This window comes from Protomyctophum bolini (assembly GCF_963924005.1).
Source record: "Protomyctophum bolini genome assembly, chromosome: 1".
Taxonomy (NCBI): Eukaryota; Metazoa; Chordata; class Actinopteri; order Myctophiformes; family Myctophidae; genus Protomyctophum; species Protomyctophum bolini.
In genome coordinates this window covers 51,695,478-51,711,829 of record NC_137862.1, presented here as the reverse complement: position 1 = coordinate 51,711,829, position 16,352 = coordinate 51,695,478, and the positions used below count along the sequence as shown (strand labels likewise).

The 16,352-nt window shown below is 38.5% G+C and overlaps 1 protein-coding gene across 1 annotated transcript; it reads right to left on the bottom strand.

Annotated features, from left to right (window-relative positions):
- Positions 1 to 5,396: 5,396 nt before the first annotated feature.
- LOC308311287 (uncharacterized protein) lies at positions 5,397 to 7,527 on the bottom strand. The gene is made up of 3 exons (XM_080757942.1): positions 7,103 to 7,527; positions 5,809 to 5,895; positions 5,397 to 5,534 (listed from the first exon to the last, which is right to left on the bottom strand). The coding sequence occupies exons 1-3, from the start codon at positions 7,489 to 7,491 to the stop codon at positions 5,510 to 5,512; spliced, it is 501 nt and encodes a 166-aa protein (XP_080614068.1). The 5' UTR covers positions 7,492 to 7,527; the 3' UTR covers positions 5,397 to 5,509.
- Positions 7,528 to 16,352: the final 8,825 nt, after the last annotated feature.

The following is a 16,352-nucleotide window of genomic DNA, read 5'->3' as shown; positions in this document are numbered from 1 at the left end:
TCTTATATTCAAGTATCCTTGCACATGTATATTCATTCAAATCCCTGAACCTAACTTTAGCTTTTGTTTTGTTTTTATATAGAAACCAGAGGAGTATTATGTAGGGGGAGAGGTCGAAGCAGAAGATGAAGACGAGGATGAGGATGACGAGAGCTCACTGGAAGAGGTGTTTTACTTCCTGCACGACGATGCCGACGAAACGTCTTGTGCCGTCGTCTTCATGGACCTGTTGAAACGGATGCTTCACCTGGATCCAGAGGAGAGGATAACACCTGAGCAGGTGTTGGACCATCCCTTCATCACCACCAAGCCAAGTCCCAACTAGTCTCTCTCGACAGACGGATTCAACGGAAAAAGGGGACGGATTCAACGGAAAAAGGGGCACTGTTTTTCGATGAGTCCCACCAAGCTTTTTTTTTTTGGTGAAACAATTTGAACGCACAACAGACTCAATGGATAGATTACACTCCATGGTACTGTCACGTACTGTATGGCTGTTAAGAGACTGAATTTGCATCTGCTGCTGCAAATGTTTGACTACTTGCAATAGAAGCATTTCTAATTGTATTTATTATTCCCATGCACATTATATTAGACATTTTATATTAGACATTGTGTTACGTTCACACCATTGGCTGCATTCCAACTGAGAGAAGAAATAGGCACATTACATTTTGTAAATACTTGTTCTATTGATATATGTTTTGTTGTAAACATGGTTGAAATAAAACGTAACTCTTTTAAAACATTTTGATATTTTCCAGTTATATCTCTACATTGATTGAATAGGCTACTAGGTAGAAAGTCCTTGTGGTCATGTTTTTACAGCCCTGAAAGGTGAATTTACATGCCTGTTTTAAAGGAATCCCCATTTTTAAGGGATGGGGTCCCTTATGGGGTGAATTAATATAATGTGATATTGTATTAATATTCTAATATAAATCACTACTAGAGTGTTTGGTCAGTAACACAAGTCTCGCCATCTCTTTCATAAACTTTCTCTTTTGTGAAATAATAAGAATACCAGATAGTGATAGCAAATATAATAGTAAATAATAGGCTACACTGTGAAATGAGGCTAATTTAAGTCAAATGCATCAATCCCTGTCAATTTATTGGCAATGACATGAAGACAAAATAAGAATATATAATATACAGCAAATAAATGATATTTCCAATAAATAAATGTAATTTCCAATGACTAATCTACATTGGAGTAGAATATCATCAGATTATGATATTCTAATTCAGACCTTCAAGTAAAATACAGATGATTTAATGAAACATTCAGTAGTAATTGCTGTAATCTGCTTTAATTTGTTTCTGCTTCATTTTAACTTAGTTTTTCTGGGCCTTTTCACAGTTTGACTGTGAATTACTTTTAAGTTCTGGCAATAAAGTATTCAGATTCACACACCCATTAGATTTGAGCTAGACTTGGGCTATATTTTGCTCGCTCAACCAATACTAATGCTGTCTTGGGTTCATTCAACTCTGAGTGTACTACAAATGGATGGAGTCACAGACCCATTAAAGGGTCCATTTGTTTCCAAACGATATCATTTAGGACCCAGACCCCACTTTGGGAACCACTGCCTTACAGTGTAGGACTTAATTGTCCTTTATTGTTCAGGGTTGTGTTGTTGTGAAGGGACTTGGAGCACTCTGGTTTCAATGTGTTGTGATTAAGTATTTGGAATGAAGAAAGCCTGCATTCTTTCACCTGGTTCAAATGTAAAAATGATGGCTGATGCTTCAGTCACTATAGACAATGCATTAAAATGCAGAGGTTAAACGTGTTAATGGTCACTGGTTGTCTGGCATTGGACACATCACCTGTTAATGATCACATTATGGATGAACTGAGACAATTTTTCTTGCGCAGATAATCTCTATTCTATATCCCATAATGCAGCTACAAGCTGTATTGTCCTTAAACCTTGAATTAATCTGATGCTTGATGATGCACTAGATAATGGCAATAATAGCAACTATAATTTTATGAGATTGTAGGCCTATCCTTGTTTATATTTTTGCGAGATTGTATCCTTGTTTATATTGTTGCGAGATTAATTGTATTGATATTTTTTACTTTAATTCATTTTAGTCATCATTTTAATTTACTCTGGAACAGGTCAATACAAAAATCTGCTAAATATTGTAAATGTAATCTAAAGCAAATCCACATGTCAAATTACATAATAGCCGAGTAAATCTATGAAAAAAGCACCTTACCCCAAAATAAATTGCAACAAAAGGTTTCTCAACTGTTTTTTTGTAGTAGTACTAGTAGGTGTCCCTAATAACATACTAAAAGTTTACCAAAGTTTGACCACCCGAAAAGTGTTATTTTCAAGATGGCGTCCAAGATCGCCAAAAAAATCATTAAAATAGCTTAAGTCCTTCATTATTTATCGTAGACAAATATTTTTTGTGTCTAACCCTATGTCTTTGGGGCCTGTGAATCCAGTGGACTTGTCCAAATGGCAGAGATACAATTAGATCATTGTGAAATCCAATATTATGTGTGTGACTCTATTAAAACCCTCTGAAATGGACACCCGTTTTCATGTAGTCCCCCAAATGTGATGTTGTAGGGGCGTGGCATGAACCACATGAAATAGATTTTTAGGAAGGCTTTCTTTCTTTTTCTTCCTCACCTTTATTTATACTCGGAATACAGGCTAGCAGTGCCAGTGTGCTCACAGGGGCTGACAGATTTGACAGTCATTTCAGCTAGTGGCAAAGCATGCTAAAATGGTAGCCTGAATGGAGAAACTTGCAAAATTTGCCATGAAGCATTAAGAGATGCTTCTGATGTGGTTGAAGTCCGTCAGAAGGGAGCTGATGGAATCAACAATGCAAGTGTGCGAAGAGGGGATGACAGTCATTTCAGCTGGTGAAAAAGTACACTCCAAATGTCGACAGCAGTACATAAATCCGAAAAATATTATAGCATAACTAAAGTTGATGAGCCACCAAAGAGAAGTGCCAGATCAGCAGATAGTCCTTTCAACAGCAAAACAGACTGTCTATTCTGTGAGACTACAGTACATACTCAGTTCTCACATGATCATCAAAGTGCAGCCTTTAGATATACACAGACAGATACATTTGTGGAGTCCATTCTTGAGTGTTGTGAGTGACAATCACTCAGATGAATTGGCCTTCACTGTCAAAGGCAGAATTTCATATTATGGTCGTGATCTACATGCTGCGGACGGGATTTACCATCAAACTTGTAGTGTAAATTTCCGTACTGGGCGTCCCTTACCAATACAATTCCAGAATGCTCCAGAGGCAAAACGTAGAAAGTCTGGCCGGCCCAAAAATGAAGATCAGGAGCAGGCATTCATGAAGGTTTGCTCCTACCTTGAGAATAATGACGAGGAACAGTTGACAGTTAAACATTTGCATGATGAAATGAAGGAATTTCTGACTAATACAGATTCCGAACCAATTGTAAAGGTCTACCTTAAGACAAAGCTAAAAGAAAAGTATGGGGACAGTGTACATTTTTCTGAAGGGGAAGGCCTCCAAGACATATAGTGACAATGAATGTCATGTCTTTAATGTTCAGATTAATTAAAAATGGAGGATAATTCAACAGATAAAATGCCAAGGGGCTTGTCTTTGGTGTATGATACAAATTATATTGCACTGTCAACTTAAACTCAGAAAAGTACATTTAACCTTTATTAGTTTTCTTATAAAAGGACAAAGTCTTTTCAATGATGCTGAGATTTTCCAGTTATATCTCTATACATTGATTGAATAGGCTACTAGGTAGAAAGTCCTTGTGGTCATGTTTCCATCTATGTCTATGTCCTATGTATTTAACTCATAAACACACAATAAAATATAGCAGTTCAATATCGTCACAAAAAACACTATATGAGTACAGCCCTGAAAGGTGAATTTACATGCCGGTTTTAAAGGAATCCCCATTTTTAAGGGATGGGGTCAGGACATTCCACACTTGGGTAATATTGCAGTGTTGAATAAGGAGAATTCATATGTGAAATTGTATTAATATTCTAATAGAAATCCCTGCTACAGTGTTTGGTCAGCAACATGAGTCTCGCCATCTCTTTCGTAAACTTTCTCTTCGTGAAATAATAAGAATACCAGATAGTGATAGCAAATATAATAGTAAAGAATAGGCTACACTGTGAAATGAGGCTAACAAATGCATGATCAATCATTGTCAGTTTATTGGCAATGACATGGAAGACAAAAAATAATACAGTATATAATATACTGCAAATAAATGATAATATACTAATCTAAATTGGAGTAGAATATCATCAGATTATACCTTCAAGTAAAATACAGATGATTGAATGAAACATTCATAAAGTAATTGCTGTAATATCTAATTTGTTTCTGCTTCATTTTAACTTATTTATTCTGGACCTTTTCACAGTTTGACTGTGAATTACTTTTAAGGTCTGGCAATAAAGTATTCAGATTCACACACACATTAGATTTGAGCTTAATGTAAATCGCTCTGGATTAAGAGCGTCTGCTAAATGCCTAAATTGTAAATTGTAGCTAGGCTTGGGCTATAGTTTTGCTCAACCACTCTAGTGCTGTCTTGGGTTCAATCAACTCTGAGTGTGCAAATGGATGGATTGTCTGACTTGGAGCACTCTGGTTTCAATGTGTTGTGATTAAGTATTTAGAATGAAGAAAACCTGCATTCTTTCACCTGGTTCAAATGTAAAATAGGCTAAATGATGATGGCTGATGCTTCAGTCACTATAGACAATGCATTCAAATGCAGAGATTAAACATGTTAATGGTCACTGGTTGGACACATCACCTGTTAATGATCACATTATGGATGAACTGAGACCATTTGTTGCACAGAGAATCTCTATTCTATATCCTATAATGCAGCTACAAGCTGTATTGTCCTTAAACCTTAATTATTAAGAATTAATCTAATGCTTGTGGTTAAAACGTATATATAGTAACTATACTTTTATGAGATTGTATCCTTTTTTATATTGTTGCGAGATTGTATTTATATTTGATGGTTACTTTATTCATTTTAGTCATCATTTTAATTTACTCTGATGTCATATAGTATGAACCTGTATAATGTAACAAAGTCTGATCAAAGAGCAACAATAAACATCAGTAAGTGAAAATAATAAAATGGGTTTGCACTTGTTTATTTTCACATGGGCCTACTTGATAACATCCCCAGTCTCCAAGTTGGCCAACTAAATTCACATACATGAATATATAAAAAGGGCATATGTGACCAACTCTTAAAAAAATAAAAACATCATGCTACAATTTCCATCATAAAGTAGCCATAGCTATGTTGGAACATTATAGGACACTATATAATGTCTAACAACATTGTATGTGCAGTGTTGGTATAAACTATAAAAAATCTTCTAACGTGATGTGATTCATGTCCAGTCCAGAAGGGGCAGACACTAGAATAGTGTAGGAGGAAAGATACGTCCAGTTTAGATCTGCTGAAGAAACTGCATCACTCACTGTCCTCAAAGCTGGGCCTGGAGTAGAATCAAACATTTAAACATTGTTCCACTGTTACAATACATGCATCATGTTCACAGAATACTGCCATGTTCATGAAACATGATGAATAAGATAGCCAATATGATGTTTTTGCATAGTTCTGTATGTCATTAAATGTTCAGATTTAATTGAGGATAAAGGACCCGAATGGAAACAAGCCATAGTGGTTTTAAAACCTATTGGACTTTTTCTGCAAACTGTTAATAAAGTATGCAATCAATTAAATGAATCCATGTCCATGATAATGACCTGTGTAGCTTCCTCAGCCTCTGGCGTGGTTTTAAACCATTCTCCACGTAGTGTTGCCTTAGGGCGTTGAGTTCAGCGTTTCTGATCCTGGACAAAAGAAACACACAGATTTAGCTACTGTTCCAGACTGGATAACAACTAGCATATCTGATAATTAAGGTTGGACTTGCCCTAGCCCCGCAAGCAGAACCCGAATGTAGTAAAGTTTCTGATATTTTGTTTACTTTACTGCATTGGGTCCTGCTTCACGTGGGGCTGTCGCCAGTTACGCACAAACAAATACAATGTAAACACGGCATGAGACGGACTTCTGCGCGCTTTTACCATGGTTATTCATGTATTGACTTACGAATGTGCGAACTATAAGTACCTTACATACCATACCGACACATCTCCTGTGTCGCGGAAGCCGTTAAGTATTTTTAATCCATGATTGATTAAAAATGTCGCTTCTTCCTACCTTGTTTATTGACACCTCATTGTACCGCCTATCTGGCTAGCTAGTGGTGCTATAGCTATGACGGAGCAGATCAAAGGCAGGGACGTAGCCGCAAAGCCAACCGCACATCGGGAGGCGGTACAATAAACGGTAAATAAACAAGAAGAAATCAAAGCGACATTTTTAATCAAACATGGATTAAAAATACTTAACGGCTTCCGCGACACAGGAGATTTTATCAGAGGTATGTAAGGTACTTATAGTTCGCACATCCGTAATCAAACACAATACAAAGCGCGGTAATAGCGAGCAGATCGAAGAAAGGTTGAGTTTTTTATATCCGCGTTCCAACAATCGCATTGGAAAATCTTAGCATGACCAGGGACCCTACGGGTCAGCCCGGTTCGGTTCGGATTGGGCTGACCCAGGGGGTTCCGAGAGGGGCTAGACTTGCCCAGTGGTGGAATAAGTACTCACATGAATACGTATCAATACTGTAGTATTTCTTTACTTGACTAAAAGGTATTGCCAGCAATGTGTAGGCTACTGTCTTAAAGTAGGCTACTCATTGTGCAGACAGCAGAGTGTAACAAATAATTGGCATGGACGGTGGAGTACTATAAACTAGACACAATATTTTCCTCTGAGATGTAGAGGAGTAGTCGAGGTTGGCATTGTTTCTTTATTGTCAATGGACTGTGTGATGTTTGTTAGTATACGTTTTCTGTATCCTGACACATCCGAAAAAGTATCCATCTATTGGGAATTGAAAATAAACTAGTTGATATATTGTACCAAAGTACAATACATGTAGGCCTGCCACTTTAACAGTTACTTTCCACCAGTGAAACTCACCCATAGACGAAGCAGAACGTAGCCCGACACACCACCACAGAGTTCACCATGTAGGTGGCGTTGACTCTCTTGGTGCACCGAGTCAGACTCATCTCACTGATCTCAGAGTCGTTCATGGAGGTCTTGATTATCCCCAGGAGGACCAGGTCCCGCTGGTTCCTGGACAAGGCTGCGGTCTTCCTGCGGGTCTCCCAGATCACCGTCGGGTCCAGGTTCTGACTGCATGAAGCAGAAGTCACGGCGGGTTCCTGCTGCCGATCCGAGTTCTCCTTGCTGTTGTGTTTTCGTTGGCATTTGCAATCAAAGTTTCGGATCTTTTCCATTTCTGCTGCTGCTCGACGTGCTCGTCGTTCAGAAGCCAAGCGGTAGATGTCTTCAATGGTAGCCATTGGTCAAGATTGAATACGGTGTTTTACTAAACTAACCGCCAGCACGCTCAGTGGTACTTATGGGTGGTGAATGATGATGAAGAGAGTGAATGAAACCTGAGAACAATGGGTTGGGTTCATTCATGCAAATGTTGTAACTCTCCGCCCCCAAATAAGACGAGTCAGAAAACACAGCACAGTGGTTCTCAACCAGTGGTCCGGGGACCGTCCAGTGGTCCATGTACCCCTAGTTTGTAACCATATGGACCCAAATTTGAGATTAGCGTAAAATAAACAAGTGTACTGTTAAACATCTACAATTCTGACACAATTAGAGAATGTTGACAACAAAACCGATGAATGATGGCACAGTAGGCTAGAATTTAACATTCTCCAGTGATTATGGCATAAATGCGTTGAATGCATTTTCGAATATTTACAAAATGAAAGTAGAAAATACATGCTTTTCGTTTTATTTCATATGTTTAGATATTTTGCTGTGACACAGTTTGAACACCAGGCCTATAACTGCCCTGAGTATTGCCATTTAATTATATGTGAATGCAGCTTTGATTTTATCCTATTATCAATGAGTTATCAATCTGCCATAAGAAACAGTTTGAACTACTGTATGTGATTTTACTGGTATGACATGAGAACAATAATTACAAGGAAACGAACAACTGAAGCAGTTTTTTATTTGCTAAATAGAGGCAGATACTAATCACAAATACATCAACAATTTCATTCGGCCTATTATTATTTAGACATTATATGAATTAGTATTATTCTTTCTGATATGAGCCTACAGAATGCTAAAATATTAAAAAGCAACAAGTATACTTTGCTGAAGAAATGTGGAGTTTGCCGTGTGAAACAAACCCCTGGTCACCCCTGTGTTTATAATTACTTTATTGACATAAAAAAGCTTATATTATGATGAGATTTGTTGTATACTATAACAATTATCCATAATTGCAAAAGCTTATCCCAAGCTAAAATGTATGTCAATCACTCATTCTTGAGATGAGGGACAAAAGTGGAAAAAACATGTCCCACACATAAGAGCCTTATTTTATGTAAAAAATAAATTAATTCATAAAAATAAAAGCACTTGCAAAGTTAAGTGTAATACAGTTGTGTATTATTATGCCCTTAATTTCATTATAATTGTTTTCATATTCCATCTGAATTAGTTAAAAGCAGGCCCTGTACCCAAAAAGGCCTGTATTTAGCCTGTCCCCAGCAAGTGGCCACAATTTCAAACTGCCAAAAAAGTGTCTAATACTGTCACAATCACATAAATATACATACTAAATTAAAGTAGATTGTCAACAACATAGCAAATAATATACACAGTTAATTTTAATTTATATTTTCTATTAAATATCTCATATCAAATGTTCGTCCCACGTCTCCGTCAACTCCGTCAGGTTTTTTTAAAAGTCTTAAATTAATCAGAAAATATTGTCGACAGATTTAGCCTGAAGACTCCTTTTCCAAGTCCCATTTATATTTGTTGCAACAGTGGAGTACCTGGTCTGACAAGCATTCAATTGTTTGATATTTTAAACAAACAATGTTGATAACAATGTGGTCACAGCTTTTACATGTCAACTCCGTCAGGACATTATTATGATCTTTGTTAAGAATTCCAAAATAATGTTTATTATTTTAGTTTAGGGGTTAGGTTTAGCTAACAAAATTAAGCAAAAACAAAATGGCTACATTGTACTAAAGAGGGTTAAGATGAAAACAAATGCCATTTTGTCAACTCCGTCAGACGTCAACTCCGTCAGATTTTGTGTCTGACGGAGTTGACGTGTATCTGACGGAGTTGACAAAAGTGTTCCTAAAACAATAAAATTATTGTTTTTGAATAATGGGCAGTATTCTAATTTGGCACACAGTTAGAGCATGCCTTAAGGAACATTTTTGGCTATGGGGCCATCACAGATTTGTCTCGTGGTGACCATGGCAGCCATATTACAAAAGAGCCGCCACCTGATGTTATTTTACAATAACTCAAGTTCTACACCACCTAGGATCTTGATTCTGGTGACTAAGACCTCATTTTCAAGGATGAGGGATACAGTGGTACAATTTAGACTTTCCCTGTGACCATGGCAGCCATTTTTCAAAATGGCCGCCACCTGCTGTTATTTTACAATAACTCAAGTTCTACACCACCTAGGATCTTGATTCTGGTGACTAATCATACATTTTCAAGGATGTGGGGTACATTGGTAATATTTAGATTTGTCCTGTGACCATAGCAGCCATTTTTTTTTCAAAATGGCCGCCACCTGCTGTTATTTTACAATAACTCAAGTTTTAGACCACCTAGGATCTTGATTTTGGCGACTAATCATACATTTTAAAAGATGAGAAATACAGTGGTACTATTTAGATTTGTCCTGTGACCATGGCAGCCATTGTTTTTCAAAATGACCACCAACCTGCTGTTATTTTACCAATAACTCAAGTTTTAGACCACCAAGGATCTTGATTCTGGCGACTAATCATTACATTTTCAAGGATGAACTTTCTCTGGGAGAGGTAAGGGCTTATTTCAGGTGCAGGTTGAGTTTCTACTGACAGGACATTAAAAGGAGGTGGGCTTTCTGGCCTTTGACTTGCCCCTTTCAGGTACAGATGCACAGTTTGACTTCACTGGCCACTGCAGGGAACTGTGGGGGAGAAACTTTGGTCTCTTGACACCCCGATTAGGTTCAGGGTTTTTTTTGGTGGAGACTTGCCTTCCATGACATCTTTGCTGCAGCAGTTGATCTCCTTACTGCCAGTGGTGGCACACTCTGGGTCTCTGGGGCATTGTATCTTGGTGGCCTCCTGCCAGTGTTTCTCCATCCTTCTCCTGAGCTCTGTGTTCTGGGGCTCTGTTATAGTCAACTTACATTGTCTTGGCTGGAGATTGCTTTCCTGCAGGGTCCAGCCCAGTCTTGTGCAGATGGCTGCTGGCCCACCTGGAGGCCCCAACCTCACTTGTTCGGTTGGTGTGATTAGGTGGGGTGGTCTTACCCAATCAGGATGAGGGGTTTGACCCTTTCAAACGGCAGTCTGGCCAAGTGTCTGTATTTAGTTGTGAGTTTAGATACAGGATACGATTGCTCACCCAGCCCCAGGTGACATGAGGTGAAGGCTCCTTTGATTTGGTAACATTGCTTTGGTTGACATGCTGGGGACACAGAGAAAGACACTGGTGCCTTCAGTGTCTGCACATCCTGCCTGATGGTCCTGAAGCCAAATCTTCTGTCTTCAGTCTTTCGCTCACTGTTCACTGCTCACTGTTCACCTCACCGAATTTAGCCCAAGGAGTTTGACCCCTAGTTTGGCCATAGACCCCCTAGTTTGGCCATAGCCACTTGCCCAAATGTGCCGACATGTGCTGACCTCATCACATCTGTGATGATGGCTATGGCCGTTTTTAGCCAACGTAGTGTTTTTTGTGCAAAACTAATGCTTGGAATGGATCCAGAATCATGAAAAGCCCCTAGTTTGACATGCCACATGCTACTTAAAGCATAATGAAATTTAGAACATTTAGCCTTATATTGGTTGTTGATGGTACCCAACTTTCAGCAGCTGTCAAACATGCCCCTAGGGTGGTCAAATAGAAACCAATGTGGGATATGTTAGTAGACACCTTTACAAACATTGGTGAAGAAAATTCTTGGTAAGAAATGTATTCACAGATTTTATATTATTCTGATAATATTCCCTGAGTAAATTGGTAAAATAATAGCAGGTCCACCATTTTTGAAAATGTCTACCATCCATGGTCACAGGATAAATCTAAATAGTACAACTGTATTCCTCACCCTTGAAAATGTATGATTAGTCACCAGAATCAAGATCCTAGGTGGTGTAGAACTTGAGTTATTGGGAAATAACAGAAGGTTGGCGGCCATTTTGAAAAATGTCTACCATGGTCACAGGACAAATCTAAATAGTACCAATGTATCCCACATCCTTGAAAATGTATGATTAGTCACCAGAATCAAGATCCTAGGTGGTGTAGAACTTGAGTTATTGGGAAATAACAGAAAGTTGGCGGCCATTTTGAAAAATGGCTGCCATGTTCACAGGGCAAATCTAAATAGTACCACTGTATTCCTCATCCTTGAAAATGTGGGATTAGTCACCAGAATCAAGTTCCTAGGTGGTCTAGAACCTAAATCAGTTAAACTTGTCAACTCCGTCAGATGTTCGTCAACTCCGTCAGACGTTCGTCCCGTGATGTTTTTGTTAATTTCCAAAGAAATAGAAAATTCGCTGTCAAATCTTTTGTGCTTATGTATTGAAACACCAACTGAAATGATACGTAATGATGATATTATTATTTTTTACATGGTTTTCATGTTATAATATTGAAAATAAAGGTTGAAATGACGGTTTTGAGAAATTGGATATTTCATAATAGTGTGATATTGGAACAAAATAATATTAAAAGATTTGTATTACTTAACTTGATTACTGAAAGCCATTATAAGATAACTGAGGACTTTATATTATTGTTGAAATGATAAAATTCAATTAAAAGGGATTTTAGTGTGTCTGACGGAGTTGACATGAATCAGGTATTAAGTGCATAAATGTCCCATTTTAGAAAGAAATGTTATGCGAAAAACCTGTTCCTTCTCAAGATTGGTAGTTGAGACCTGTGTCTACAAATACATCTATTTGATTTGAATGTATCTTAAAAAAAAAAAAAATCCAGTTTGAAAAAAGTTTTGTCCCTTATCTCAAGAATGGGTGCAATATATGTGACATATATGGATCATTGTTTAATTGTTTTCTTTCTTTTATTCTCGTGGTTTTGTAAGTTGGATTTCCCAGCTCAGTTGCTAGTGCAACAGATCTGTATACACATAATTTATATGTGGGGGATAATCATGTGATTTGTAGCTCTGCTGAAACTCCTCAAAGAACATTAAAATGGTCTCAGTCATGCATAATGTGACCATTAGCAGGTGATCTATTCTATTTGATGATCAGCATCATATTCTTCTATTCTATCCAAAGCCAGACAACCATGTGATTAACGTGTTTAATCTCCTCATTTGAATGCATTATCTATGATAAAATGATCAGCCATCATCATTTAGCCAATTCACATTTGAACCGGATGATTAATTATTTCTTCATTATTTTGCATTCAAATTACTTTGAATGAAAGCTTAATCACAGCCCATTGAAACTAATTTCACACTCCTGAGACCCACATTCCTTCAGATTGACTCTTCAGATTAACTCTGTTCACTGTGGACACATTACCATTATGCACAGAATACTGTTTCAATTTACAATTTAGGCAGATGCTCTTAACCCAGAGCAACTTAAAGTATGCTTACAGTAAGCAGATCGTTTCACTGGGATAAGACATAAAACAATTTGAGTGTATCATAAATACAAACAAAACAAACAGGAAATGAGTCAGTTGAGCAAATCTATAAAATATAACGAAAGTCTACCTATGTATTAAGCTTACAATTACAAAAGTGTGAATCTGAACACTTCATTGTCAGACCTTAAAAGTAAAATAAAGGTGAAACTCAGAGGTGAAAGGCCCATAGAAGAAAAACACTCAAACATTACTGTTCACACTGCAATACATACACATCAATACAAGCATCATGTTATACTATACTCTACTATAATGAATTTTATCATTATTAGTTTCATTCATTTGCTGTACATATATTCTTATTTGCATTCAGGCAACAGTGGCCAAATCCTTCCCCCCCACCTATCAACAAAATACCTTGGTAAAGGGGTTACCCGATTGGTCAGAGAGGGCCCTAAATACCCTGACTAGACTGCATATATAGTCAGTGTTTTCTTCAGAGCAGATCATCTGAATCTAGAGGTGGAAGCAGCAGCATCTTCACTAAGTACCCTGACTAGACTGCATATAGGCTATAGTGGGGTGTTTTCTTCAGAGCAGATCATCTGAATCTACAGAAAGAAGCAGGAGAAAGATCGAGGACTCAACAAACACACCATGACTACATTAATGACCAGGAGACAACAGGAGAGCAAAGGATTAAAACTCAAAGTAGGAGGTCTGAAAAAGCATCGCTTTGAACCATACCAGCGCTCTTCAAAGACAAGTACAGGTGAGGTTCAATGACCAAAGAAGTAAAAAAAAAAACTTTTATTACTGCAAACATTTAATGCTTAACTGTGAGCATAACCATAATTGTATTAGTATAGTCTCTGAGTCACATATAGTAAATATATACAGATAGCCTATAATGATTTCTGAAGCAACTGCTAGTTAAACTAAAAGTGGAGATACATTATATCTCAAAGATGCCAATGGTATGCCATTAAGGATTGAAGAGAACTCTGGTTGATCTGTATCATAATCCATAATTGACTCTAAATTATCTGTCTCTCTCCTCTCTCTTTAGGTGGTTCCATGGTCAAAGCCATCCGACACTCCAGCATGTCGTCCAGCTCTGAACCAGAGTGGGACACAGATGAGCCGGACGTGTTCATCTCTGAAGATGTCCCGTCGCCAGCGGTCTACATTGACATCCTGACCACCAGCTCCCCTGTGCACTTTGACACAGAGTGGGGCAACGTCATCGTCCCTTCCCCGGCCGTTTACGTTGACATCCTGACCACGTCCGCCCCCCAACTACAACACGCCATCGTGTCCAGTACCAGCTCCTCCTCCCAAAACTCTGATGACCCAGGGTTGGATTCAGAGAGTTGCATAGCCGAGCAGGACATGCTGGATGAAGGCCAGTACATCGTCACAAGCTTCATGGAGGAAGGGGGCTACGGGATGGTGGCCAAAGCCGTCAACACACGTACATGTGACATGGTGGCCATCAAGATAATAAAGAAACGCAAGAATTACGACGAAGTGGCAGAACACGAGGTAAGGCATTGCTTTGGGGACTTTTAAAAAAAATATTTTTTTATATGACGCCGTGTCTAAATTTGTCTTCTTGTATTCCCAGATGGCCATGTTGCAAAAGCTAAGAGTCCTGGACCCTGACACGTGTGGAATAGTGAAATTTCACGACAGCTTTGTCCACAACGGATTGAGATGCATGGTGTTTGAGTCTTTGGATGTCGATCTCCTGGAATTTGTGAACGGGAGAGATACTCGTCTGTCCATGGCGGAGATGAGACCCATCGTCCAGCAGGTATGAGTTTGAAATGAGAAGTGATGACAACAATATTGAATTAAATTCCACAACTCCTTTGCTGCAGTGCACCTATTAATCATCATGCTCTTTGTTCTTTCATTTCAGCTTGCCATTACACTCCAGGCCCTGAAGGGAATCGGTCTGATCCATGCAGACATCAAACTGGAGAACATCATGCTGGTGAACCAACGAGAACAACCCCTCAGAGTCAAAGTCATTGACTTTGGTCTGGCTGTTCCTGTCTCTGAGACCAAGCGACGGGCGATCAAGCCAATTCTGGAGTACAGGTGGGTTCTACTATTGGACAATGTATTAAATTAATGTGTTTTTACTGAAAGCACGTGAAAGAAAACATTTAATGAATGCATTTGACGAAATGGTTATTGCATTGCTATAAAATGTCATTTTATTTTACATCCCACAGAGCACCAGAAGTATTCCTGGGCCTCCCACTCACAGAGGCACTTGACATGTGGTCACTGGGCTGTGTCGTGGCTAACGTGATGCTGAGCAAGGATTTAATCAGTGGGGTCACCAAATACGATGTGGTGAGTAATCTATTGATGAACTGCACATTTAAAACAGAATGCTTTCAGACTCTACTCTGAACAAACACTGTAATTACATGTTCTTCTTAGATCTGGGAGTTTACTTAAGACTGTATCCTCTGTTTTTTTTCCTTCTGTAGCTTCAATCCATCTTCTCGATGCTTGGTATGCCAGCACAATCTCTCCTGGATGTCGGACTAAAAACCTGCAGCTATTTCATCAAGGACAACAATATGTGGAGATTTATGGTATGACTGCCCACACACACTTGGTGTAATAACATCCTCTCTTATATTCAAGTATCCTTGCACATGTATATTCATTCAAATCCCTGAACCTAACTTTAGCTTTTGTTTTGTTTTTATATAGAAACCAGAGGAGTATTATGTAGGGGGAGAGGTCGAAGCAGAAGATGAAGACGAGGATGAGGATGACGAGAGCTCACTGGAAGAGGTGTTTTACTTCCTGCACGACGATGCCGACGAAACGTCTTGTGCCGTTGTCTTCATGGACCTGTTGAAACGGATGCTTCACCTGGATCCAGAGGAGAGGATAACACCTGAGCAGGTGTTGGACCATCCCTTCATCACCACCAAGCCAAGTCCCAACTAGTCTCTCTCGACAGACGGATTCAACGGAAAAAGGGGACGGATTCAACGGAAAAAGGGGCACTGTTTTTCCTTTATTTTTTTACGATGAGTCCCACCAAGCTTTTTTTTTTTGGTGAAACAATTTGAACGCACAACAGACTCAATGGATAGATTACACTCCATGGTACTGTCACGTACTGTATGGCTGTTAAGAGACTGAATTTGCATCTGCTGCTGCAAATGTTTGACTACTTGCAATAGAAGCATTTCTAATTGTATTTATTATTCCCATGCCCATTATATTAGACATTTTCTATTAGACATTGTGTTACGTTCACACCATTGGCTGCATTCCAACTGAGAGAAGAAATAGGCACATTACATTTTGTAAATACTTGTTCTATTGATATATGTTTTAAGTTGTAAACATGGTTGAAATAAAACGTAACTCTTTTAAAACATTTTTATATTTCCAGTTATATCTCTACATTGATTGAATAGGCTACTAGGTAGAAAGTCCTTGTGGTCATGTTTTTACAGCCCTGAAAGGTGAATTTACA

What these genes read in the sequence shown, in the direction of transcription:
- LOC308311287 (XM_080757942.1), bottom strand. Translation starts at nt 7,491, where the DNA reads ATGGCTACCATTGAAGACATCTACCGCTTGGCTTCTGAACGACGAGCA. An exon ending in ACGTTCTGCTTCGTCTATGG is followed by an intron (nt 5,896 to 7,102) that starts GTGAGTTTCACT and finishes TCTTTTGTCCAG; the next exon opens with GATCAGAAACGCTGAACTCA. An exon ending in AGGCTGAGGAAGCTACACAG is followed by an intron (nt 5,535 to 5,808) that starts GTCATTATCATG and finishes ATTCTACTCCAG; the next exon opens with GCCCAGCTTTGAGGACAGTG.